The sequence below is a fragment of the Penicillium longicatenatum genome (genome assembly GCF_028827895.1).
Source record: "Penicillium longicatenatum strain IBT 33135 chromosome Unknown contig_2_segment0_segment0, whole genome shotgun sequence".
NCBI classification, from domain to species: domain Eukaryota; kingdom Fungi; phylum Ascomycota; class Eurotiomycetes; order Eurotiales; family Aspergillaceae; genus Penicillium; species Penicillium longicatenatum.
In genome coordinates, this window is record NW_026643120.1 from 3,476,579 (window position 1) to 3,499,263 (window position 22,685).

The 22,685-nt window shown below is 48.9% G+C and overlaps 10 protein-coding genes across 10 annotated transcripts; 5 read left to right on the forward strand and 5 right to left on the reverse strand.

Moving 5' to 3' along the window:
* Positions 1–1,860: 1,860 nt before the first annotated feature.
* Positions 1,861–2,352, forward strand: N7484_003808 (uncharacterized protein; the record flags this gene model as incomplete). Its single annotated transcript, XM_057114228.1, has 1 exon — positions 1,861–2,352. The coding sequence occupies one exon, from the start codon at positions 1,861–1,863 to the stop codon at positions 2,350–2,352; it is 492 nt and encodes a 163-aa protein (XP_056974368.1).
* Positions 2,353–2,705: 353 nt separating this feature from the next.
* Positions 2,706–3,711, reverse strand: N7484_003809 (eukaryotic translation initiation factor 3 subunit J; the record flags this gene model as incomplete). Its single annotated transcript, XM_057114229.1, has 3 exons — positions 2,706–3,404; positions 3,497–3,573; positions 3,693–3,711. The coding sequence occupies 3 exons, from the start codon at positions 3,709–3,711 to the stop codon at positions 2,706–2,708; spliced, it is 795 nt and encodes a 264-aa protein (XP_056974369.1).
* Positions 3,712–4,125: 414 nt separating this feature from the next.
* On the reverse strand, positions 4,126–5,645 carry aspf22 (enolase acuN; the record flags this gene model as incomplete). The annotated part of the gene is made up of 4 exons (XM_057114230.1): positions 4,126–4,921; positions 4,985–5,324; positions 5,389–5,445; positions 5,522–5,645. The coding sequence occupies 4 exons, from the start codon at positions 5,643–5,645 to the stop codon at positions 4,126–4,128; spliced, it is 1,317 nt and encodes a 438-aa protein (XP_056974370.1).
* A 1,247-nt stretch (positions 5,646–6,892) lies between these two features.
* On the forward strand, positions 6,893–8,243 carry rpt4 (proteasome regulatory particle base subunit RPT4; the record flags this gene model as incomplete). The annotated part of the gene is made up of 4 exons (XM_057114231.1): positions 6,893–7,106; positions 7,170–7,556; positions 7,613–8,069; positions 8,123–8,243. 4 exons carry the CDS (start codon positions 6,893–6,895, stop codon positions 8,241–8,243), a joined length of 1,179 nt encoding a protein of 392 aa, XP_056974371.1.
* A 730-nt stretch (positions 8,244–8,973) lies between these two features.
* On the forward strand, positions 8,974–11,102 carry N7484_003812 (glycoside hydrolase family 47 protein; the record flags this gene model as incomplete). The annotated part of the gene is made up of 3 exons (XM_057114232.1): positions 8,974–9,394; positions 9,454–10,098; positions 10,156–11,102. 3 exons carry the CDS (start codon positions 8,974–8,976, stop codon positions 11,100–11,102), a joined length of 2,013 nt encoding a protein of 670 aa, XP_056974372.1.
* A 760-nt stretch (positions 11,103–11,862) lies between these two features.
* N7484_003813 (uncharacterized protein) lies at positions 11,863–12,198 on the reverse strand (the record flags this gene model as incomplete). The annotated part of the gene is made up of 1 exon (XM_057114233.1): positions 11,863–12,198. The coding sequence occupies one exon, from the start codon at positions 12,196–12,198 to the stop codon at positions 11,863–11,865; it is 336 nt and encodes a 111-aa protein (XP_056974373.1).
* Positions 12,199–13,402: 1,204 nt separating this feature from the next.
* On the reverse strand, positions 13,403–14,183 carry N7484_003814 (uncharacterized protein; the record flags this gene model as incomplete). The annotated part of the gene is made up of 2 exons (XM_057114234.1): positions 13,403–13,463; positions 13,504–14,183. 2 exons carry the CDS (start codon positions 14,181–14,183, stop codon positions 13,403–13,405), a joined length of 741 nt encoding a protein of 246 aa, XP_056974374.1.
* A 1,017-nt stretch (positions 14,184–15,200) lies between these two features.
* On the forward strand, positions 15,201–16,493 carry N7484_003815 (uncharacterized protein; the record flags this gene model as incomplete). The annotated part of the gene is made up of 1 exon (XM_057114235.1): positions 15,201–16,493. The coding sequence occupies one exon, from the start codon at positions 15,201–15,203 to the stop codon at positions 16,491–16,493; it is 1,293 nt and encodes a 430-aa protein (XP_056974375.1).
* A 186-nt stretch (positions 16,494–16,679) lies between these two features.
* N7484_003816 (M20 family metallopeptidase) lies at positions 16,680–18,011 on the reverse strand (the record flags this gene model as incomplete). The annotated part of the gene is made up of 1 exon (XM_057114236.1): positions 16,680–18,011. The coding sequence occupies one exon, from the start codon at positions 18,009–18,011 to the stop codon at positions 16,680–16,682; it is 1,332 nt and encodes a 443-aa protein (XP_056974376.1).
* A 1,296-nt stretch (positions 18,012–19,307) lies between these two features.
* On the forward strand, positions 19,308–22,585 carry N7484_003817 (uncharacterized protein; the record flags this gene model as incomplete). The annotated part of the gene is made up of 4 exons (XM_057114237.1): positions 19,308–19,583; positions 19,636–19,903; positions 19,963–22,139; positions 22,190–22,585. 4 exons carry the CDS (start codon positions 19,308–19,310, stop codon positions 22,583–22,585), a joined length of 3,117 nt encoding a protein of 1,038 aa, XP_056974377.1.
* Positions 22,586–22,685: the final 100 nt, after the last annotated feature.

Genomic DNA, 22,685 nt, shown 5'->3' on the forward strand with positions numbered 1-22,685 from the left:
ACGACATGTCCTGTAGTGTTGTCAAACAAGGACTATGATATTTCTATTGCTAGAAAGGATGGGAATCTTGAAAGCAGAAGAGGAAAAGCCAGGATGCACCTTACGAGCTTTCAAGTCCAAGACACAAGTGGGCTCGTGGTAACACAGACTCGGAATGTTCCTTGCGATGGACTCACGGAGCCGCATGCATGCCAGATGACCCGTTGGTAACGGGCTATCCTATAGATATTATCCATGTTAATATTCAAATTCAGATGCACTGACGCTCTCATCAAGACGCATGATTATGCTTAAAATTTGACGTGATCTATGTGGGTCCTGGCACTATAGCGAGTATATACTTTGCTGTCCAAGTAGAGAGTTTTACTAGGCTTGTCAGATATGATCATATTTTGATACCTACAAATGCTGGAATCTCACATGGTCTTGGTATCAACTATCAAGTCAAGTCTAGCTAAAAGAAGACACGATATAAAACCCACCAAGAGTACGGGATCCCATCTTCCCGGGCCTTGTGAAAGCCTCGTGAGCTACGCCCAGTCGTCCTCATACGCTGGCACCCAACCCCGGTCTCACGCTTCCAATCAAAAGTCCACCAACGACTCGTCTGTACATCTCTAACACCAAAAAGCAAGGATCGACCCTCCCGAGCTCATCTGACTCAGAAACTTCCCCATTCCGCGAAACCCGTCACGGCCGACGAAGAGACAGACAAATCCAGCAGCGGAAAACAACATTTTGTTGATGGTATGGAGGCTGACTGGGGTAAGCTGTTACCAAAGGGCCGACTTGGAGCCCAGAGAATTGCCGCGCGTCAAATATAGCTTTTTGCAAAGGGGTATATGGATGGCACGGGCCCCGAGGGCTTTTGACAAGTGGCGTGGCTTGTGCATGCTTTTACATGCTTATGACTTGTGGTATATTCATGAAAAGATCCTGGCCATCAAGGGTCCCGTATCCGGGATACGGGGGTCGGGGACTATGCGCAGTTTGACTGTCTTGCTTTGAAGAGCCTCATTTGGGTGTTGTAGACTCCCGAGCTGGTTCCGAGGTCTGCTGACACCTGCCCAGGAAAACAGATGATGTCCCAAGGTTTGGTCTGAAATGACCACATGGACAGCAAAGACACTATACTTATGTATGCGGGAAAAACATTTCGAAATTGAGCTACTAAGCTACCATCCTGTTCCAAGTGGTTTTAAGCCACGATACTACATTAGCGACCTATCATTGCCTTGTTGCAGGATGCTAGAGAGTGAATAGAGCCAATTAACCGAAAACAAGCCCCGGAGAGTATCCAGCATAGTAAACCCTACGCCAGAATTAAAAGACTAAAGTATTCCCAGCGTTTTTCTAGCAGGCCGTGGTGCATTGCATCGTCAAGATAATTATTGACAGCCACATCTAACATATGCAAATGATCTTAGTCCGGCAAATATAGCGTGCCTAAAGCCGAGAAGGCTACGCGGCATCGAATTGGGCAGATACACGCAGTTGCATTGAATATTGGGATCCCACCCGGAGAAGACTTCAAAAAAAAGAAAGTAAGAGACAAACTCACGTCACTGATCCATTTTCTCCTACCGGAGCCATGCTGCCGGGTTTCGCATGTACTTCATTGGTTCCGTGACCAATGGATAGATCTCAAGTAGTTGACCTGAGGTGCTGGTGTATAAATCAACAGGGAACCCCGCGGAGCTGAGTCGAACATCACACTCAACTCTTTTCACTTTTACCGTCGTTCCTAGTGTTTCAGATTGCCCTTCCAAGGTTAAAGAACAGACACCCCCTTGCCTTAACCTCTAATATCAAGATACCATTCCTCTCGCTCAATCTAAAAGGGCTTCATTTAATATCCAAATGGCTTTTTCTACCACTTCATTGGTCTTCGAGCCTAATGCCTTGTACATTGCCATTCTGGATCGGGGAGAGACGTATTCTTTCCAATGGGAACTATACCTCGCGAAGACAGCCACAGAGGGGATCGTTTTTCACATCACCAACGAGGCTGGCCAGGCGAAGTGGGAGTACGACCGAGCACAGACAAACCAGATGCCCCAACAACGCCGACTGCTTCTGGCACTCAACATCGGATCGGTGGAGCCAGTACTACACAATGCCCTATCGGATCGACTTGCCCTGGTCCCATTGACTCCATTTTCGTCGCGATTCAGCGAACAACTGAACTGCCGGGTGTGGCTGAAAGAGGCGTTATTTGTAATAGATGACGAGGGATATGTTAATTTGGGCAAAGGCCCGGCGATGATTGAGGAGGAAGCTAGGTACCTTGCAATGATGTGCAAGAGCAAGCATGAGCGCAAGGTGGTTCGGAGTAAGATGTGCATGTCGTGATAATGTCTAATGTGATGAATGATTCCAGGGAATTGGTTGAAGTTAACAAGTAAAATAACCTGTGTAGACAGTATATCCACTGCACTAAACAGGTGGAAATAGGAAGACTGACAATTGTAGGTCAAGTCCAAAATGAGTTCGTTCTATTGTTGTTCATGCAGCGTAGCCAAAGTGTAGGGGATGTACATTGTGCTGGTATTTGAAAGAAATGGGGGTAAGGATGTAGAGGCCGACCATGGATAGAAATACTAATCCATCAGAAGGTTCCTTGTTGCGTATTTTTGACGAGTCAGCCCCAGGAAATGAAGACAGCCGCCAAGGTTCAAGAAAATTGTAAATGATAAGTCGTCTCTTTACATGAAATCATCGTCACCGAGGCCATCGTCGTCGTAGGGGTTGTTGTCAACCTGGCTATCGCGCTGCGCAACAAGAGAGACCTTGGTCTTGGCAGCCTTGGTCTTCTTGTTACCCTTGTCCGAAGCACGCTCCTCGCGCATCTTCTCATTGCTGGCAGTGGTCAAGGCACTGGCAATCTTCTTGATCTCTGAACTGGGGAGCTCCTTCACAAGGCGACGAGTGAAGTCCTGCGCCCAGATGGAGTACTGGGGCTTCTTGGAGTGAGGTGTGAGCAGAGGAATGAGGGCATCGGACAGACGAGTGAACTGGTCTTTGGTGGTAGGCTTGAACAGGGGCATGGCGGACAGGTCGATAGACTTGGTGGGATCAACGTTATCGCTGATGACGATGGCCTTAGGAGCACCACGGTTGCGCTTCATGTCAACCTCTCCGAAGAGGTCACTGGCGTGGGCAAGATCGGAGTCGATCTCCTGGCGGCGCAGGCGCTCACGCTTCTCGGCCTCGGTCTCGTCCTCGATATCGCTTTCATCATCGGCATTCTTCTTCCGCTGCTCACGGTGCTCCTCCACCCGCTGAGCCTTAGTCTTCTTGTTAGCAAGAGCCTTGGCCTTGGCGGCAGCCTCAGCTTCTTCGGCCTTCTTCGCCTTCTCGCGCTCTACCTCGGAGTCCTCGGCCGCGTCCCACGAGTCGAGCACCTAGTATCCAAGCAAGATCGTTAGTAAATCGTCGATTTGGAGAATGTGGTGATTTGTGTCTTGGACAGGCAGTTCAGCATTCGGGGTCTTACATCCTCCTCTTCCTCGTCGTCGAATCTGCGACGAGGGGCGACGGGAGGCGCAAAGGTCTCCTCCTCCTCCTCCTCATCTGATGAAAAGACAAGAAGTTAGCGCCAGTCCTGAAAGGGTTGAAAACAGGTTGTATATGCTCCGCATATCAAATGATCGAGGGGTGATCTAGATAGTCGCAAATGGATAAGAACATACCCCACTTTGAAGGCGGCATTTTAGGCAAGAAAAAAAAAGAAATTGCTTGATCGAGAGTGAAATGCGATCACAGTGAATACACTGGACAATATAAAGAACGAGAACGAGCCCGCGATCGAAACCTATCAACAAAGAGTGGAGGGGAACAAATTTTATGTGGGACAACTTCCAAGGGCATCGCAGGGTGGGATGTCCACGTGACCCCGGGTTCCTTGGTGCCCGACGGGTGTGATCCTTCATGGATCCAAAGTTTCTATGTGATTATGAGTTAAAAATATTACAAGAGAAACCATTAAAAGGTATCTTTCATTCAGAAGATCTTATTAAATTCATAATCATAATAGATGGCAGTTCGCCATGGGGTACTAGGCCATCACATTTTTTTGCCAGTCGTTTTTCCCCAATTCAATTGCTGTCACAAATAAGACTGCATTTACAGGTTGACGGAAGTGCGGAAGTTGCTGCCAGCGTAGATGGCGTTGGCACCAAGCTCCTCCTCAATACGGAGGATCTGGTTAAGCTTAGCAAGACGCTCGGAACGGGCAGGGGCACCGGTCTTGATCTGGCCGGCGCGGAGACCGACAGCAATGTCAGCGATGGTGACATCCTCGGTCTCACCGGAGCGGTGAGAGACCATGACACCCCAGCCGTCGGCGTAAGAATCCTTGGCGGCCTGGATAGACTCGGTCAGGGTACCAATCTGGTTGACCTTAAGGAGGAGAGCGTTGCAAGACTTGAGCTCGATGGCCTTCTTGATGCGCTGGGGGTTGGTGACAGTCAGATCATCACCGACAATCTGGAAGTCGGAGGTCTTGTAGAAGTAGCTCCAGGCCTCCCAGTCATCCTCAGCGAAGGGGTCCTCAATGCTGACAATGGGGTACTTGGTAGCCAGGGACTTGTAAAGGTCGGCCAGCTGCTCGTAGGTGAGCCACTTGGTGGGGTCGCTGTCGGGGTTCTTGAAGTCAAGGTCGTACTTCTTGGCGTCGATCTTGTAGAACTCGCTGGAGGCAACATCCATGGCGATGTTCATCTTGCCGGTGTAGCCGGCCTGCTCGATAGCCTCGGTGATCAGGTCAAGAGCCTCCTCGGCTGTCTGAATATCGGGAGCAACACCACCCTCGTCACCGACGTTGCCAGCAGACTGGCCGTACTTCTTCTTGGCGAGAGCCTTGAGCTTCTGGTAGACTTCGGCACCCTGGCGAAGAGCCTCGGTGAAGGAAGGAGCGGAGCTACAAGGCAGCTTGTTAGGAATTGATCATGTCATAGCTTCAGACCTTGACGGGATTACATACTCAGGGACAATCATGAACTCCTGGAAAGCCAGACGGCCACCGGCGTGGGAGCCACCGTTCAGAACGTTCTGGAAGGGGACGGGAAGGACGTAGGGCTTCTTGGTTCCGGCAAGGTCGGAGACGTGAGCGTAGAGAGGGACGCCCTTCTCGGCGGCAGCAGCCTTGGCAACAGCCAGACTCACACCGAGGATAGCGTTGGCACCAAGGGTGGCCTTGTTGGGAGTGCCGTCAAGCTTGTTCAGGAACTCATCAACCTTAGCCTGGTCCTTGACATCAATGTTCTCCTTGATGAGAGCGGGGCCAATGACCTCGTTGACGTTCTTCACGGCCTTGAGGACACCTAGTTATCAATAAGCATTAGCTTGGAGACTTCACTTGAATTGAAGAGAGACGTAATTACATACCCTTGCCACCCCAGTGGGTCTTGTCACCATCACGGAGCTCAACAGCCTCGTGCTGGCCTAAGATATTGGTGTTAGTATATTTCCCAATGCTCCCAATTAATTGCTTGTTCAATGGGTAGTTCACAAAACATACCAGTGGAGGCACCGGAGGGGACAATGGCACGGTGGAGGCCAGTCTCGGTGACAATGTCGACCTCAACGGTAGGGTTACCGCGAGAGTCGTACACAGAACGGGCGTGAACCTTAGCAATAGGCATTTTGAAAGATATTCTGATTAGGGAAATGGGAAATCAGTTATGCAGGAGAAAAGGAAAAACGGAAGGATATTGGGAGTTTATGACAGAGCCAGCGTGTGACTAACGGCGGGGGTGGGAGTTCACCGATGACCCAAAAAGAAAGGGCGGGCACGGAGAGAGGATTGGGAAGGGGTTTGGTTTGCTTGAGCTCAACCAAAAGTGCGATTGGCCACGCTAATGGACACCAGTCTCTGGTTGGATGCTTTACCTCTTGCTATGGTTGGTTTGGTGTCTCGGTGTGTAGGGGGGAAAAGTAGGAGGGGATGAGGGGCAAAGATGGCGGGGTATATGTTTATGACACCACTTACCTTGGGGGAAGTAAACAGGTCTAGAAACAGAACCAAAATCAACTTGCTAAAATACGGAAACACCCGATATCTTAAATACCTTTGGTCCATTCTCATCCCCGGGAAAGGTCAAGCTGGACCTCCGATTCTTTCCAATGCGGCGGTGGGGCTCCACGTCTTTCTCCAGCGCTTGCTGGCTGATCCCGACCGTCTGCGGGTGCTCCAGCTTGCGAGATCTTCCGTCCCTCGGGAATTTGCATTTATGATGTTATCGTTAGCTCTCGGAAGCTCCTATGAGAATGACGGCATCCGGTCGAATGTACATCCCTAGTTTTAACCCCTCTGCCTCTCATTTAGAACTCCGAACGGCTATAGTCTTGAGCTTGATCTAGGTAATGGTAGATGTGTCTGGAAAAGGTCCAAAAAAAAAAAAAACTCTGCAGAGCGTTGTTCTCTGGAATTCCAGCCAGGGGAAACCCATTCATTGGTCAAAGGCACGTTGCATGTTGCATTCAGAAATGGAAAAGTCCGGGTTTGGATGAATCCATTGATGACGAAACATAAATTCCTGATTCTTAGGGTGTCGAGTGTTTGCTTTGCTGCCCTGATGCCTTGCTGCCTGATAGCCATGTAATGCCTTATCGCCTGGGGCTTGAACTCATTAGATAAGCAAAGCAATGATGCAAATCACGTGAATCGAGAACGCGCTGTCATGTGACCATGCTGGCAGCTCCCTCGCCCGGTGATGAGATGCTGAGGAAGCTCCCCCAAGATTGCATCCGTTTCGCTACTCACTGATTTACCCTTTTCCATCACCAAACCGCTGGAATCTTGATTCCATCTTGCTCTCGAATACCGTTTCACCGGAATTCTGATTATCCACCGCCCATCCCCCGTGTGCATCTCGACCCTCCGGCCAAAATGGACGCCGGCGACCCTGAGCGGGACCAGGCGCTCGAAGACTATAAAAAGAGCTTGCTCGAGCTTCGAGAATGGGAGGCCAAGTTGAAGACCTTGCGCATGGGTATCAAGGATCTGCAACGAGAGTTTGACATCTCTGAAGAGAACATCAAGGCACTACAAAGTGTTGGTCAGATCATCGGTGAGGTGTTGAAACAGTTGGATGAAGAGCGATGTATGTCTCCTGAAGTCTATTTAACCCCAATCTTTTGCAGTGCAAGAATCTGACCGGTTCTAGTCATCGTCAAGGCGTCATCGGGACCGCGATACGTGGTCGGCTGTCGGTCGAAGGTCGACAAGGCGAAGATGAAGCAGGGCACCCGCGTGGCCCTGGATATGACAACACTCACCATCATGCGAATGTTACCTCGTGAGGTCGATCCCATGGTTTACAACATGTCCCTGGAAGACCCTGGTCAGGTGAACTTTGCTGGAATCGGTGGTCTCAATGACCAGATCAGAGAGCTTCGAGAGGTCATCGAATTGCCATTGAAGAACCCTGAGCTCTTCCTCCGCGTGGGAATCAAGCCTCCTAAGGGTGTTCTGCTCTATGGTCCTCCGGGTACCGGTAAGACACTGCTTGCCCGAGCAGTGGCTAGCTCGATCGAAACCAACTTTTTGAAAGGTGCGTCTTCTTTCTTCCCCTCAACGCATTCTCTCTAACCACCAGTCTCGCTATAGTGGTCTCCTCTGCCATCGTTGATAAATATATCGGTGAATCCGCTCGCCTGATTCGAGAGATGTTCGGTTACGCCAAGGAACATGAGCCATGTATCATTTTCATGGACGAAATTGACGCCATTGGTGGTCGACGATTCTCGGAGGGTACATCAGCAGATCGTGAAATTCAACGAACATTGATGGAGTTGTTGAATCAGCTAGATGGATTCGATTACTTGGGAAAGACAAAGATCATCATGGCTACCAACCGACCGGATACCCTCGATCCCGCCCTGCTACGTGCCGGTCGTCTGGATCGCAAGATTGAAATTCCTCTTCCCAACGAGGTTGGCCGTCTTGAGATCTTGAAGATCCATTCCAGCACAGTTCAAATGGAGGGAGATATTGACTTCGAGAGCGTTGTCAAGATGAGTGACGGTCTCAACGGTGCCGATCTACGTAATGTGGTCACTGAGGCGTAAGTGATCTCCAGTCTATCTCTTCGCTTTTCAGCTAATTAACATCATTTAGGGGTCTGTTCACCATCAAGGATTACCGTGATGCCATCAATCAGGACGATTTCAACAAGGCCGTTCGAAAGGTGGCCGAGGCCAAGAAGCTGGAGGGCAAGCTGGAATACCAGAAGCTGTAATTGTACCTAGTTCTGAGCAGATCATTTAGGCGATGTATGCCTATTAGAACTCTGCTTTGCGGAATACCATACATCCAGGAACTCATGACAATTTTTCAAAGATCACGTTCTGTAAAAAGAAATCATTACCATTAAAACTGCCTCGAACCTTGAAGCTTGGAAGCTGGAGCTCGTATACTCAAAGTTGTTGCCACTTTCATGAGGATCCGACTGATAGAATGGGGAGGGGATCACCGGTCTCCACTTTCCCCGGCGCCTTCAATTCATCCTTCAGCCATTGCCGTGACAAAATCTCAAGGATCGGGGACCTTGAGCTTGCCTTTTCGCCTTCAACTGCATAAGCCGCTGGCTCGTGCCACACTACCTCATACGGCCAGTCCGTCCAAGCGCAGAAAGACGGAATCTGGCGGTCCCGCCCTGAAACTATCAACCGTATTGTTCACAGACAGGGATTACTAGGGAACTTGTACTCACGTTGGTGCTCCCATTGCTCAAGGTATGCTGTCCCCAGTGCTCAAAGGTTTCATTCCAGGCTCGCGTTGGTCACGCATACCAAGAATTGACACCTGGCATTAATGCTGCACAGCAGCACTAGTGACGAACCACTTACGACCGCACCCGAAAGTCTCGCGATAGCAAATAAGTTTTCCAAAAGGGCCAACCAGCCGCTTTCGAACCTCGCTCCCATGCGTCTGTACTAGGTGGCGGTACCGATACATCTGCGGACACCATGTCCTTCCAGGCACCGCTCCCCTCGCATTCCCGTTCCCCCCACAACCAGCAAACTTCCCAGGGCTTTCCTAGCCTCGGCTTCTCAAACCAAGTCGGCGGGTTTTTTGACAACGAACGTACCCTTCCGATGTATAAAGACAAGCCCTACTTCACACCGAAGCGCACGGCTCCACGGCGACGATGGAGACGCATTGGCGGTCTGCTAGCCTTATGTACTTTGTTTTTCTTCTGGTATAATAAATCGTCCCTTCCATCATTGAAGAGCGCGAGCGCGTCAGAAAGAGGCGCGCAGCTCTGGAAGTGGGCGCAATCCCTGGAAGATGAAGTCCCACCAGAGAAGATCGATTGGAATGCGCGTCGCGAGAGAGTGCGGGACACTTTCATCGTTAGTTTCGATGCCTACGAAAGAGAGGCATGGGGTAGGAAGACCTGACGAGAGCAGTCTCCACATTACGTGGCTAACATAATATCGCATTAGGCTACGACCAATACAGCCCATCTTCTGAGAACCACAAAAATATGGTGGATGGTGGTATGGGTTGGATGATTGTCGATTCTTTGGACACCCTCATGATCATGAACCTGTCATCTCAGGTTCGGCATGCCCGCCAATGGATCTCCACTTCGCTGCGGTACGATCAGGACCATGATGTGAATACGTTTGAAACAACTATTCGCATGTTAGGTGGCTTGCTGTCTGCCCACTATTTATCTACTCACTTTCCTGACCTTGCCCCAATTGCGGAAGACGATGTCGGTGCTGCTGGGGAAGACTTGTACATTGAAAAAGCCACCGACCTGGCAGATCGGCTGCTTGGAGCGTTCGAATCTAATTCTGGAATTCCATTTTCCAGCGTCAATTTGAATAGGTCTATGGGCATACGGTCGCACTCCGATAACGGTGCCGCGTCAGTAGCAGAGGCAACCACTGTGCAACTCGAATTCAAATATTTGGCGAAATTGACCGGAGAAGCCGAGTATTGGAGGGCTGTGGAGAAAGTCATGGAAGCTGTTGACGGACAACACCCGGAAGATGGTCTGGTCCCCATCTACATCCATCCCGACTCCGGGGAATTCATAACAAAGAATATTCGCCTTGGAAGTCGAGGTGACTCCTATTACGGTTTGTCTTTCCGCCCACTGACTTGTCTGTACGGATCCACGCTAATACAATTTCCAGAATATCTCATCAAGCAATATCTTCAAACATCCGAACAGGAGCCTATCTACAAGGAGATGTGGGATCAGTCATTACGGGGTATTCGCAAGCACCTTCTTGCATTCACGAGAAATGCTAGATTGATGATCTTGGGTGAACGACCTCGGGGTCTGGACAAGGGTCTTCTCGCTAAGATGGACCACCTTGTGTGTTTCATGCCAGGGACAATTGCGCTGGGTGCCACGGGGGGGCAGCCTCTATCCAAAGCTAGACAGTCCCCTGAGTGGTCCCAACAGCGCGAGGAAGAGATTTTGATCTCCCGAGAGCTCATGAAGACCTGCTGGGCCACATATGCAAGCACTGCTACTGGCCTTGCTCCTGAGATTTCCCACTTCCTCATGGACGAAACTCCAGTCATGATGGCAGACAAATATGCCGACCCTGCCCAATCCACCGCCTCGGCACCATACGAATTGCAAGGCATCTCTCTTCCACTAACCCGGCAGGCAGACGGCAATGAACCATGGAAACAAGATATTGGTATCCATCCTATGGACCGCCATAACATTCAGCGCCCTGAAACAGTCGAGTCCCTCTTCTACATGTACCGTATCACAGGCGACGAGATTTATCGCCAATGGGGATGGAACATGTTCAAGGCTTTCGTCCGCCATACAGCGGTGACTGAAACCGTGGGTTCGACGATCCCCGGATTAGGTGATCCACCTCATGAGCGTATCAAGAGCTTCACGTCAGTGGGAAATGTCGAAAAAATTCCTGCTGAGAATCGCGACAGGATGGAGAGCTTCTGGCTATCAGAGACCTTGAAATATTTCTATCTCTTATTCTCAGATCGTGATTTCATCTCGCTTGAGGAGCATGTCTTTAACACAGAAGCGCATCCGATGCCACGATTCAAGCCCAGTGGAGAGCTGAAGACTGGGTGGACGCGGAAATATCGACCATAAAGCATCCAAAGCGTTTCATTTAATTGCTGTTCTCAATTTTGTGCCGGACTTTTTAGTCACAATTAACGAGCGTTCTGCCCAGGTGGATCTGACTATGTTTTGTTCACTGTAGCATTTGTAAACTGTTCAAGTCTGTTTCTTGCCCTTTTTTGCTCCAATTTTGGCTTCCTGATAGCAAGGAAAATCTTCAAACCTTAAGAATTCCTAAGATGACATAGGTCTAGTGATAGATTAGCGGCGCTCAGTGAGTGCTAAGTGAACACTTGTCTTGAATAGGCCTTTCGCGTAGAAGTAGGTTTAGTGAGCGGATCAGACTCATCGCGACTATCTATGATCCACTCCCTATAATAGAGCATCGAGCTCTCGTCACTTTGCTCTTTCTTTCCTGTTGGCTTTGGTATGCGATTAATTAACATTGTCTTATCTACGAACGATTTTACTAGAGGAAAAGATCGATTTCCATCTAGCCGCCGTGAAAGATTGATTGACGCATTTTTCCGAATATATGCCGAAGCACTAGAGTCGTGTTAGGTGGGTCTAATGAAGAAATAATGGTAATTGAGGCTGATTCATTTCATAGTAATTGGGTGCCCTAAAATTACCCGAGATTGAGAAATGGCGGCATCTTTAGTAACTTACAACTGTTTCGAATTCAAACTGCCCGCTCAGGCTGGGTTTCCAGAGCTCAACCTGTAGCTGCGCTTGCTCTGTGATACGCTATCGCCGATATGGCGAAACAGTCCCAATGTTCCACACATTGCTACCCACCACTTGTGAGACAAAAGGATTGAGGTTCATCGCCCGTAGAGCAAATCGAGCCCACCTCGGTGTCGCATTTGAGGTATTTACCGGCCTTGGTTTGGATTGTGAAGTGTGTGTCCTCGTCCGGAGAGAGGGCCCAGAGCTGAAGGCGACGAATCGTTGGATTATGGCTATGTTCTTCAAAAAAAGAAAGTGCGTTGCCGACACCAGTCAGGTCTGTCAGGACCAAAAATTTGTCGAGCTCGGTACCTTTGATTAGGCCATGGAAACTATCGAACGCGTATACCGACTGGACGATGGCTGTAAGGGCACTAAGCGCAAAAAGTCCCTTCATTTCGATATGAGGTAGGTTCGGAAGTCCAAGGAGAAGAGGGTTTCAAGAGTCGACCTTGGGAGGGTTTGGTAAATACTAAAGCATGGCCAAATGAGAAGTTTTGAAATCTTGGAGACTGGTGTGGCAATTTCTTCATATTCATCTTCTCGTTAATCCTGAAGAGACCTCGCGTTGGAAAAACAGGTGTCGTCATGAGAACCTCAACATACATAGATTATTGATATGCACATACCAATAGATTCAAAGATCTACTCACTTGCATTCATTGACATGTGGTTCTGTAATATGCAGGGGGATACCTGAGGGCTGGAAGCTGGAAGTCCCACAAAGGGCGGAAGATGTTACACAAAGCTTAAATATTTGCTCCACGAGGACTTCACAGACTTTGTTATATTGTCAGGCACGTAGCTATGGTTATGGTATGGTGGTATTGACTGCTATAGGACGCCCTAAAACTCGAAATATTTAGTAAGCGGGATATACTCCGCGGCGTTATCGCTGATAACATACTTAACGGTATTGTTGAACTATATTCTTAGGTACTATATTATCGTTTGGTATAACACATGCTGGGCTCCTGGGACTAATGCGTGGTAAGCTGTGGTCGATTCTTGCTTCCCAGGACCTTCTAAAGATTACCAACCACCCTTTAGCGAACTCTTTCTTAGACGCATTCGTCAGGACCATGCAAATATTCCTTAAAGGGTAACGAGAATAAATGAGCAGAGCCGAGTGTTCCTAGGAGCAAAGTGCTCGACAGAAGCTGATAGGCCAAATATTAACTCTTTCAATGCCCCCTTGACACGATTTGAACATAATCCAGAGCAAATATCATATAAGAAGTTATATTCGATGATATGTCATAGAATTAGCATCTGACAATCTGAACCTTGCTCCCTCATGTGTTGGATCCATGTATTGTTCCTATCTTGCCCCAAAGACCAAAAATGCCGCAAGAACGACAACACTTTGCGTCGATCCAAGGTACCACTTATTGCCATCACAACTTCGATCTCATGAGCTACAATCTCCTGTTTCTCCAGCGATCCTTGGCATTCCGTTCCTGCAATAAAGAGAGGCCACACCAAATCACAAGCAAAAGCCCTTTTGTCAGGTAGACACAAAGAATGATCTATAATCGAATCGCGCAAGCCTTGCAATTTGGAGATTGAACAGCCCTTCGTCAACACTTGATATATGTATATCAGACTTGCATGGTGAAAGATACAGACAAGATGCAAAAAGCTGATGCGAGCATCTTCAGTCTGGAATGGGAGTATGTGACCAAATTGGGCCATCCGACACCTTGCCTCATTCAGCTCCTGAACCATGGTCTCAAGCAAAGCTGGGTCACGTGTGTATTTGCGCCCATAATGTAGTCGTTCGGTCCGAGTGACTCGGTTGATGATATTCACGAAATCGCTGAAGATAGCAGTACTGTCTGCATATTGGATGACCTTCTCGGAGTCTGATGGCGAATCAAAAGTTGTCAAGCCCGCAAAGACGCTCGCATAGTATTGCTCGTAGAGAAGAAATGAATCAATCTCATCCGAGAGGACAGGATGGGGAAAGGCTTGTTCTTTCCACTGGAGGATCGCTCTTGCGGCCTGAAGATGCATTCGCCATTTGAGTGACTCGGCGCCGAGCAATTCCACATTATACAATATCAATGTTGACGCTAGAGCAAATTGTGTTTGGATTGGATCAAGCCCCGAAGGAGGATCCTCTTGTCTCATTCGACCAATCTGCTCCGCCAACGAAGCTAAAGCCTGATTCCGCAGGTACAAGGAGACGCGTTGTAAATACTGACAACGAGGGTGATTCTGCTCGAATTTCGATGCCAGATCTTCTGATGAAAGTGCCAGCACAGCATGAAGTACTGTTTTCGATGCCCAGGCAAGAGGGATAATGACTTGCTTCCAAGGATTAGTTGGGAGATCAACCCAAGCAAGTTTCCCAGAAACGTTTCGATGGAAATGGTCCATCAATTCCAACGTCACATGGTCAATGTGAAAACTTGGTCTGCGGGGAATAGATATGGGACTCTGTCCCAATCTCACGGTTCGGAGTGGATCTTTTGGCCCAGTGTCGTGGGTGACGATGCCGCCGGTGCCGCCGGTGCCGCTCACGATCGATTTCTGTATCGGTAGCTGCTTGCCCGCTGATTTACCTCTGCTGGCTACACCCTGGTTCCATCTCAAAATAAAACCATAGCCGGGACATTCAAAGCCCCGCGCAATGCATTTCCTACATTCTGGCAAAGTCCGATCACAGCTGATGCGTCTTGTCCTGCACTTTGGGCAGTCTCGTGCTTAGTTAGATCGAGTCAATATCAAATGGGTATACATATAAGTACCTTTCTCTGCACTTGTGCTACCACGAGGACCTGTGGACATTTGAGTTTCCCAAAATAGTGGTAGCGTATGTATCCATCAAACCAGTAGAAGCTGGGCTTTCTGCAAAGATATCGAAGTCTTGAGGTGTGCAAGGACTCTCTTTGCGGGAAACATGCGTTGAAATGTGATCAATCAGCATCAAGGAAGAGCCGCCACAATGTTGGATGTCCAAAGGTGGGGTTGATGACGTTCAATAGTATTGTAACGAGATGGAGGACGAGAAGTCTGTCTTTTCTCGGAATCCCAAGGGACTATTAAAGTCACATGACCCGGTCGCCGTGACATCCACGTCGACTGTATCAATAGCTTCTCATACGATAAGAATTGTGGGAAGAGGTTTTGTATTTGACCTTGTTGAAGGCCCATGAGTCCGTTCATTGCAGTCTTCGCTTCCTTCGCCCCACAATAAACCTTAATTCCGCACTTTTATTTCCTTCTTGGGACTAGCGTACATGATGGTCATCTGTGGTGATTATGAAGCAGTGAGTTCAGTATCGCTAAATGCGCCAGTGAAGCTGCCCTGGGCTCTGTACATTTAAGTGAATCGGTCTATCCTCCAACTGTAAAGTGAACAGTCTTTGTCAATCAAGAACCACACTTATAACTATGGACTCGATTCTATCCATTGTGTCTCCTAAATCGCAAAATATATACTTCAATCTACAAGGTGACAGCTACGCTCGACCAATTTTTGGAATTGTCGCTTTCAAACCACCCCAAGGCGTTGAGATTACGGCTTCTATGCAACTTAAAGTCCAACTGGTTCGCACCATCACGTCTAATGCGAGCCCATCCTCCACATGCCATAGTCAAGGACTATTGGAATGTATGCGCCGCCGCTTTACAAAGACAGAGCCCACAGAGATCAAAAGAGCATGCTCTATTGTAGAAGAGGTCACACAAGATGTTCTTCTTCCCCCGAATAGACATACCAATGGTCCATCCATGGGAGACCAAACCATTCAAATCCCATTCACACTTCCTATACCAGTCGACATTCCTGGGTCCGTGACTACAAACCTGGGGGAAATCTCCTACGACCTCATTGCTTCCGTGATCACCGAGAATAATACCCTTGCCAGCATAAGACAACTTATTCACTTGTCCCGTCAAGGTATCTCAGATGAGCCAACCATCGAATATGCACGATCCTACCCGAATTCCACGATGATCACTCAAATCAGTCTCTCGCAACACCTCCATACGAGCTCGAAGTCAGAACTCTACTTCTCCATGAACATCATACTCCGAAGACCAATAGCCAGTGGAGATCGTGCATCGGAGTTCAAATGCTCCACAGTAAGAGGAATTCGGTGCCGGGTGGAAGAAGTCACGAAACTGTTTACCAAATCCGATGGAAGTACCCAGGAAGTTGAGCGTGTATCTATACGCGAACTATGCAATGGAAGACAGAAAACGCATTGGGATATAGTTGATAATTCCCTTGACATGCAACAAGACGACACTTCTCGAAGCGGCTCAGTGGATATTCTGTTCGGGTTCACGATTCCAAAAAATGCCAATCCCGCACAGAGGACTGACTTGTCTTGCTATGCCTTTGACCCAGGGCACTTGGATCCTAAGATTTTGCCCACGGAGCTTCGGGGATATTACATATCTACTACAAAGGAAAGACTGGTGATGACCATTGAGCATCAATTGAAGCTTGACTTGTTAATGGGGGAAGACACCTTCGAACGGGGCACCATGAACCTTGTCGATCGCAAACCTGTACGCATAGCTTTGAATGCGTCATTCCCGTTGTTTATTGATGGATGCAATGGCAAGGGTATAGGATCAGCGGTCTTGGAAAGACATCCGCCTAGATACGAGGAGGTTCCTATGGCGCCTCCTGACTATGATAAATTTGCTGGGTTGTCTTTGTCAGATGGAATTTAGAGCAACTATATTGGTCACTTTTTTCTTCATGCTTATAACAGAGCTCTTGTTGATAAAGAACCGAATGGCTAGGATCGCGTGCTCATGTAGGTGCATTCAAATCTGCATAGCGCAGGATATTACTCTATGTACTCGTTTTAGATACCCCGAAAAGGTCCTCAACTCTCGTTAGATAAGAGCTTGCCTTTACTCCCTCTCCAGGGCAGCATTAATCAGCTTTTTGTATCCATTAACCGCGTCGTGCATATCGCGCACAGTAAGAGCCTCATTATCGCCATGCGCCACGAAAATGCTACCCGGTCCATACAAGTACCGCTTCACACCCCTCTTAACCTTCAGGTTGGGCAGATCAGTACCATAGTTGACAGGGATAATCTTGAAGCCAGGAACATCAGTATCGATATTTTGAGGCGGGTAAGATTCCCTGTGTGAGCTGAAGTCAACGACAACCTCAGCCTCAACATCCCGCGTTGCATTGGCAACAGCACGAGTGATAATTCCACGCGCTTCCTCCGGCGTACCAGCCGCAAGACGCACAGCAACATTCGCTCTGGCCTCAGCTGGAACAACATTGGTCGCGACACCCGCGTTCACGGTACCGATATTCAGCGTAGTGTGACCGTACTTCTCGGAGGATGGAAGTCCGCCCTCACTGGCGGGAATATCTCCGAGTTTGTCGACAATTGCGAGCGCTGGAATGATAGCAGAGATGGCACTGTGACCTAACCAGGGGTATCCGGAGTGGGCGGCCTTGCCGTGAGCGAGAATCTCAAAGCCCAGCATGCCCTTGTGGCCGGAGACGAGGGCGAGCTCGGTAGGCTCACCAAAGATGACAGTATGGTAGGCGCTGTTCTTGTTCAAGTCGGAAGTAGAGAAGGCCTGCATGCCGTCTCCACCGATTTCTTCGCCGACAACGAAGAGGAGGCCGAGTTTCGCGTCCGGGCTCTCGTGGAGGGTTTCGAGGGTAGCGAAGATCTGGGCGGCGACGCTGGCCTTTGCATCGACACTTCCACGACCAGCAATGATGATATCCTCAAAACTAGATCCAGAAGACTGCGATTTGGGCTCACTGGTGGAGTACGGGATGAATGGCGGGACGGTGTCGATGTGGCTGGTGAGGAGGATGGAGGGCAGCTCTCCAAGAGAAGAGGGGTAGGCATAGATATTATAGCGTTGCTTGGGAATCGTGGTATCATTGCCGGACTGCTTCTTCTTCACAGGGGCGACTTCCTGCTTGACAACAGTGAAATTCTTGGACTCGAGGAACTCGGCGACGAAGAGGCCGACATCGTGCTCGTTTCCGGAAATGGACTCAATTTCAATTATGTCCCGATGGAATGAGAGCAGAGGAGAGTTGCTGATGACATCCTCAATGTTTGACGGCTCATGGCTGGGGCTGACCTGTTGCGCGGGCGAGAGGGATGTCTCCTGCAGCGGCTGTTGCCAGTGTGGGGGGTGCGGAGAAGCTTGGGCGACGGTGACGGCCGTGGCGGCCGCCAGATACCAGGTGAGCTGCATTGGGGTACGGAACAGGGAATAATGTGTGCTTCAATATAAAGGAGTGCTCCTACAGCTTTAGCTCCTATGTCGCGTGAGCAAAAATATGGCTCTTTTGGAGACCCTTGTTGATGTTGATGTTGCAGTGGAGTAGTTAAGTGAGTACGAGCGATTCCCGTGACTAATCATCACAACCCGATCGGCTACATGGCGATGCTAGCGTCAGTCGCTATCACTGTTTCCACTTACGATGTCGATTCATAGATAAGGGAATCATAATCTAGGTGTTTTCGTTAGCAAATCACCAATGTCACTTGGTAGAAAAATTTGCCTCAAGGTCTGGATGGCATGGATATGACAGATTTGGGAACATTATAGAGCGGGAAAAATTATGCTCATGGGATATCATAGGTGGCGTCAATAGAAGCATTATGAAACCAGATACAGTACAGATATCCCTGTAACCTGTGGCTGCTTTGAATCATTGGGTCTGACGTGTCCCGGGGTTTCGGCAACTCAGGTCAGAATGCCGAATTTCCGTTATGTCACATCGTCCATTGGCCAGGATTTGACTTTCTCTTCCTCAATTCCAATTATCACGGCACCAAAGGGGCAATAAACACCACAGAGTTTGGGAGCCCAGCGGAGAGCGGGGTCAGAAAAGCCACCAAGCGTGATCAGACACGGGACAAGACCGCCCTTGTACGGGAGCAACCGTGGAAACAGCAGGCAGTCACCAAGATCCCCTGGTCAAACTGCGATACGATGTACACTTTCTAAGGGATTGGGTATGTCAAAATCATGAGTTATGACATAAATCCTTTGCAATTGTTTCCCTGATGATGATCTCCGGATAAATTTATTAAGAATCCTGACCGTGGAACCAAGACCTACCCGAATCAGTGTGGAACTGCAGTTTCTATATCCCTCATAACTTATGCGGGAGGATAATGCCCGACATCGGGTACAGTTCCGAAGTTATGGACAGTGCATTAGATCCTTATGACACCAAAATTAAGCATAGGAATAATGTTCACTGACGGTGTATGGAAAGTGGGGACCGTTTGACAATCAAACCTTGCTAAGCTTGGTACCACAGTCATGCCGAATTACCCACATGTAGAAGATTCCTAAATCCTGGTCCTTGTACTAGTCGGATGATCGGCATAACTAATACTATGTACTATGATGCTTTTGATGCAGTATAAATCAAAGGTGGCCCCTGATGAACCAAACTTGAACCATAGACAATCTGGTTTTCCTCTCAACTTTAAATACTGAGCTGTACCCAAGATCTTACTGAAAGAAACTGTAACCATGGCACTGCGAAGAAGATTATTGGCAGGCGTTGTGGATCATGCCGCTGAGACGGATCCAGAGAGACTGTTCGCCGTCATCCCCAAAGGATCGGAGCTATCCGATGGGTTCCAAAATCTGACAATGAAGGGATTGTCCCAAGCTGTGAACTTTCTATGTCGATGGATTGAAAACACCATCGGAACAGATATCCCCGAACAGACGCTGGCATATATGGGAAGTAACGACGTGCGGTATTGTATCTTTATTCTCGCTTGCCAGAAGACTGGACATCGGGTATGCATACCACTAGCTGCAAGATTTGCCATTTAGCTGACGAGATCATTAGGCCTTCTTGCCCTCGACAAGAAATGCAGATGAAGCCCATATCCACCTCTTGAAGGCAACAAAATGCACAAAGTTCCTCTTTCCCGAAGAACGAATCACACGTGTTTTGGAAATAAAGGAACTCTATCCGGATCTCGAGATTTTCCAAGTCCCGTCAGTAAAAATGATGCTAGCCGACGAGAGTGGATTGACACCTTACCGCTATGAGAAGACGTACGAGGAAGTTGAAGATACGACAATGTGCATCATCCACAGTTCGGGAACCACTGGTAAGTTTAGTCATACCACTCAATGCTCACCAGACTGATCTTATCTTTTCACCCTCCAGGAATGCCAAAGCCGGTGCCCCTGACCAATGGATTTTGGAGCGCTTTTGACAATCTAGATTGCCTGACCTGGCCGGAAGGTCGTCAGCCATCCCTTTACTTCAACCTGGGTCGACAAGACCTTGCCTTGGCAACAACACCATTTTTCCACTTGATGGGATTGTTATCCCCTGTACTTTCAATTCTCCATGAGGTTCCTGCTCTGTTCGGACCAGACAAGCCCCTATCAGTGGAACATCTCACCAAATTGTTGCAAATGACTCGTCCCACAACGGGGCTGTTCCCGCCATCGCTTCTGGAGGATATGAGCCACTCCAAGGAAGCACTGGAGTGCTTCAAAGGCCTCAAATCCATTGGGTTTGGCGGGGCTCCACTCGCTCCCGAAACTGGCGACAGGATACGCCAGTGCACCCAATTAATCCCGGTCATTGGAACTAGTGAGATCGGCTGGATCGCCGCGATGGTACCCCAAGACAGGGAAGATTGGAGCTATTTCGAATTCAACGACAGTTATGGTGTCGAGATGCAAAATGTGGGTGAGGGGCTCTATGAGATGGTCATTCGGCGGAACCCCAAGTCTCGGGCTTTACAAGGCATCTTCCACACTTTCCCAGACCTCGAACTATACCGCACCAAGGATGCTTATAATCAACATCCCACCAAGCCGTATCTCTGGAAGTTCAATGGTCGCATTGACGATGTCATCGTTCTCAGCAACGGCGAGAAGTTTAATCCGACAACCATGGAGACGATCATCGAGGGACACGCCCTAATTGCCAAAGCGATTGTTGTTGGTCAGTCCCGATTCCAGGCTGGCTTGCTGGTGGAGCCAAATGCTGGAGTCCCGGAGATGGACACCAAGACTTTTGTTCAAGAGATCTGGCCTACAGTTCAAGCCGCAAACCAAACAATTGCGGCTCATGGTCGAGTGATGAAGAGCCGGATTGGTATTGCCCCAAGGGGGAAGTCCTTCGAAAGAACTCCGAAAGGCAGTGTTCAGCGACGATCTGTTCTACGGAACTTCGAGAATGAGATCAATCAAATCTACCAGTCTGGCCTCGAGGAAGATCTTGACAGCCTGCTCCCAGAGAGTCTGGATAGGGCCAGCGTTTTGAACTACACCCGTGAGATTATTTCACAGATCTTGGAGAAGCCAGATGTCTCCATCAACCAAGATCTCTACAGCCTTGGACTTGACTCTCTGATGACCATGCAGGTGGCCAAGGTGCTGCAGCGAGGTGTCGAACATCTCCAGAAAAAGGTGAAACCGGGAAGTATCAACCCGCAAACAATCTACTCTAACCCTACTGTGGAGCTTCTAGCGGGTGTGATCTCCAACATTGTTGAGGGCAGATCCCAGGAAACTGTTCCCCGCGATGAGAGAATCCAAAAGATGGTAGAGAAGTACACCAATGATCTCCCCGAAGCTGATCACAAAGTCCCGACGCTGTCAGCTTCGCCTTCAACAGTCATTTTGACTGGATCTACTGGTTCACTGGGAACTTACCTGCTGCACAACTTGCTTGAGAACCCGGCAATTTCCAAGGTGTATTGCCTGAATCGCTCAGGCGCCGAAGAAAGACAGAAAAAGGGCCTCGAAGACAAGGGCCTTCTTGTGAATGCCAATGACTGGGTTTCCAAAGTCGAATTTTTGCAAGCATCGTTTGGAGAAGCTCACTTCGGTCTGAGCGAAGACAAGTATGAAGAGCTTCTCGGATCTGTCGATACTGTCATTCACAATGCCTGGAAGGTCGACTTCAACCATTCCCTGGAGTCATTCGAAGAAACTCACATCAAGGGAGTACGAAACTTCGTTGACTTCAGCCTGAACAGCAAGTACAAGGCTCATATCCACTTCGTCTCCTCCATCAGCACAGTCGGTGCCTTCACACCAGAGATGGGATCTGTAGTACCAGAGACCCCCATGGAAAACAGCTCCGTCGTCCTTCCTCAGGGATACGGTGAATCGAAACACGTTGCAGAGAGAATCTGTCTGGAAGCTTCTCGTCGCTCTCAAATTCCCACCTCGGTCTACCGAGTTGGACAAATTGCAGGACCGACGACCGTTCGCGGACAATGGAACTCGCACGAATGGCTTCCAACAATTATCGCCACGTCAAAGGCCATGGGCAAAATCCCTAGCCGTCTTGGAGCTATGCCCGTGGATTGGGTTCCAGTCGTAAGCTATACCTTGACCTTTGTTCTTTTGGCGTTGCTAACCAGATACAGGATACTCTCGCCTCAATCATGACAGATATCATCGACGCACGACACGGCGACCAATCTGAACTCCCCCATGCAGTCTTTCACCTCACAAATTACAAGACAGCCACTTGGTCATCATTCATTCCGGCTATTCAACAGAAATACAACGTCGAGCCGGTCGAGTTCTCGGCCTGGGTAGCGGAGCTTGAAAGCATTCAGAACCCGTCTACTGCAGAGGTGGCTGAGAAGCCTGCACTCAAGTTGCTCAGTTTCTACCGCGGCCTTGTTGATGAAACCAAAGCCGCTATGTCGGTGGCTTTGGATGTTCAGAAAACGAAGGAAGCCAGCAAGACGATGAACTCGCTTCAACCTATCTCTGCATCGTTGATGTCAAACTGGCTGAAGCAGTGGAACTTCTAAGCTATGACTGTTGTCAATATTTTCATAGGATTCGAGACGAAGGTGCTATTTACGAAAGTATGAGATACAATATAGAAGATATAATAGATTATTCCCTATA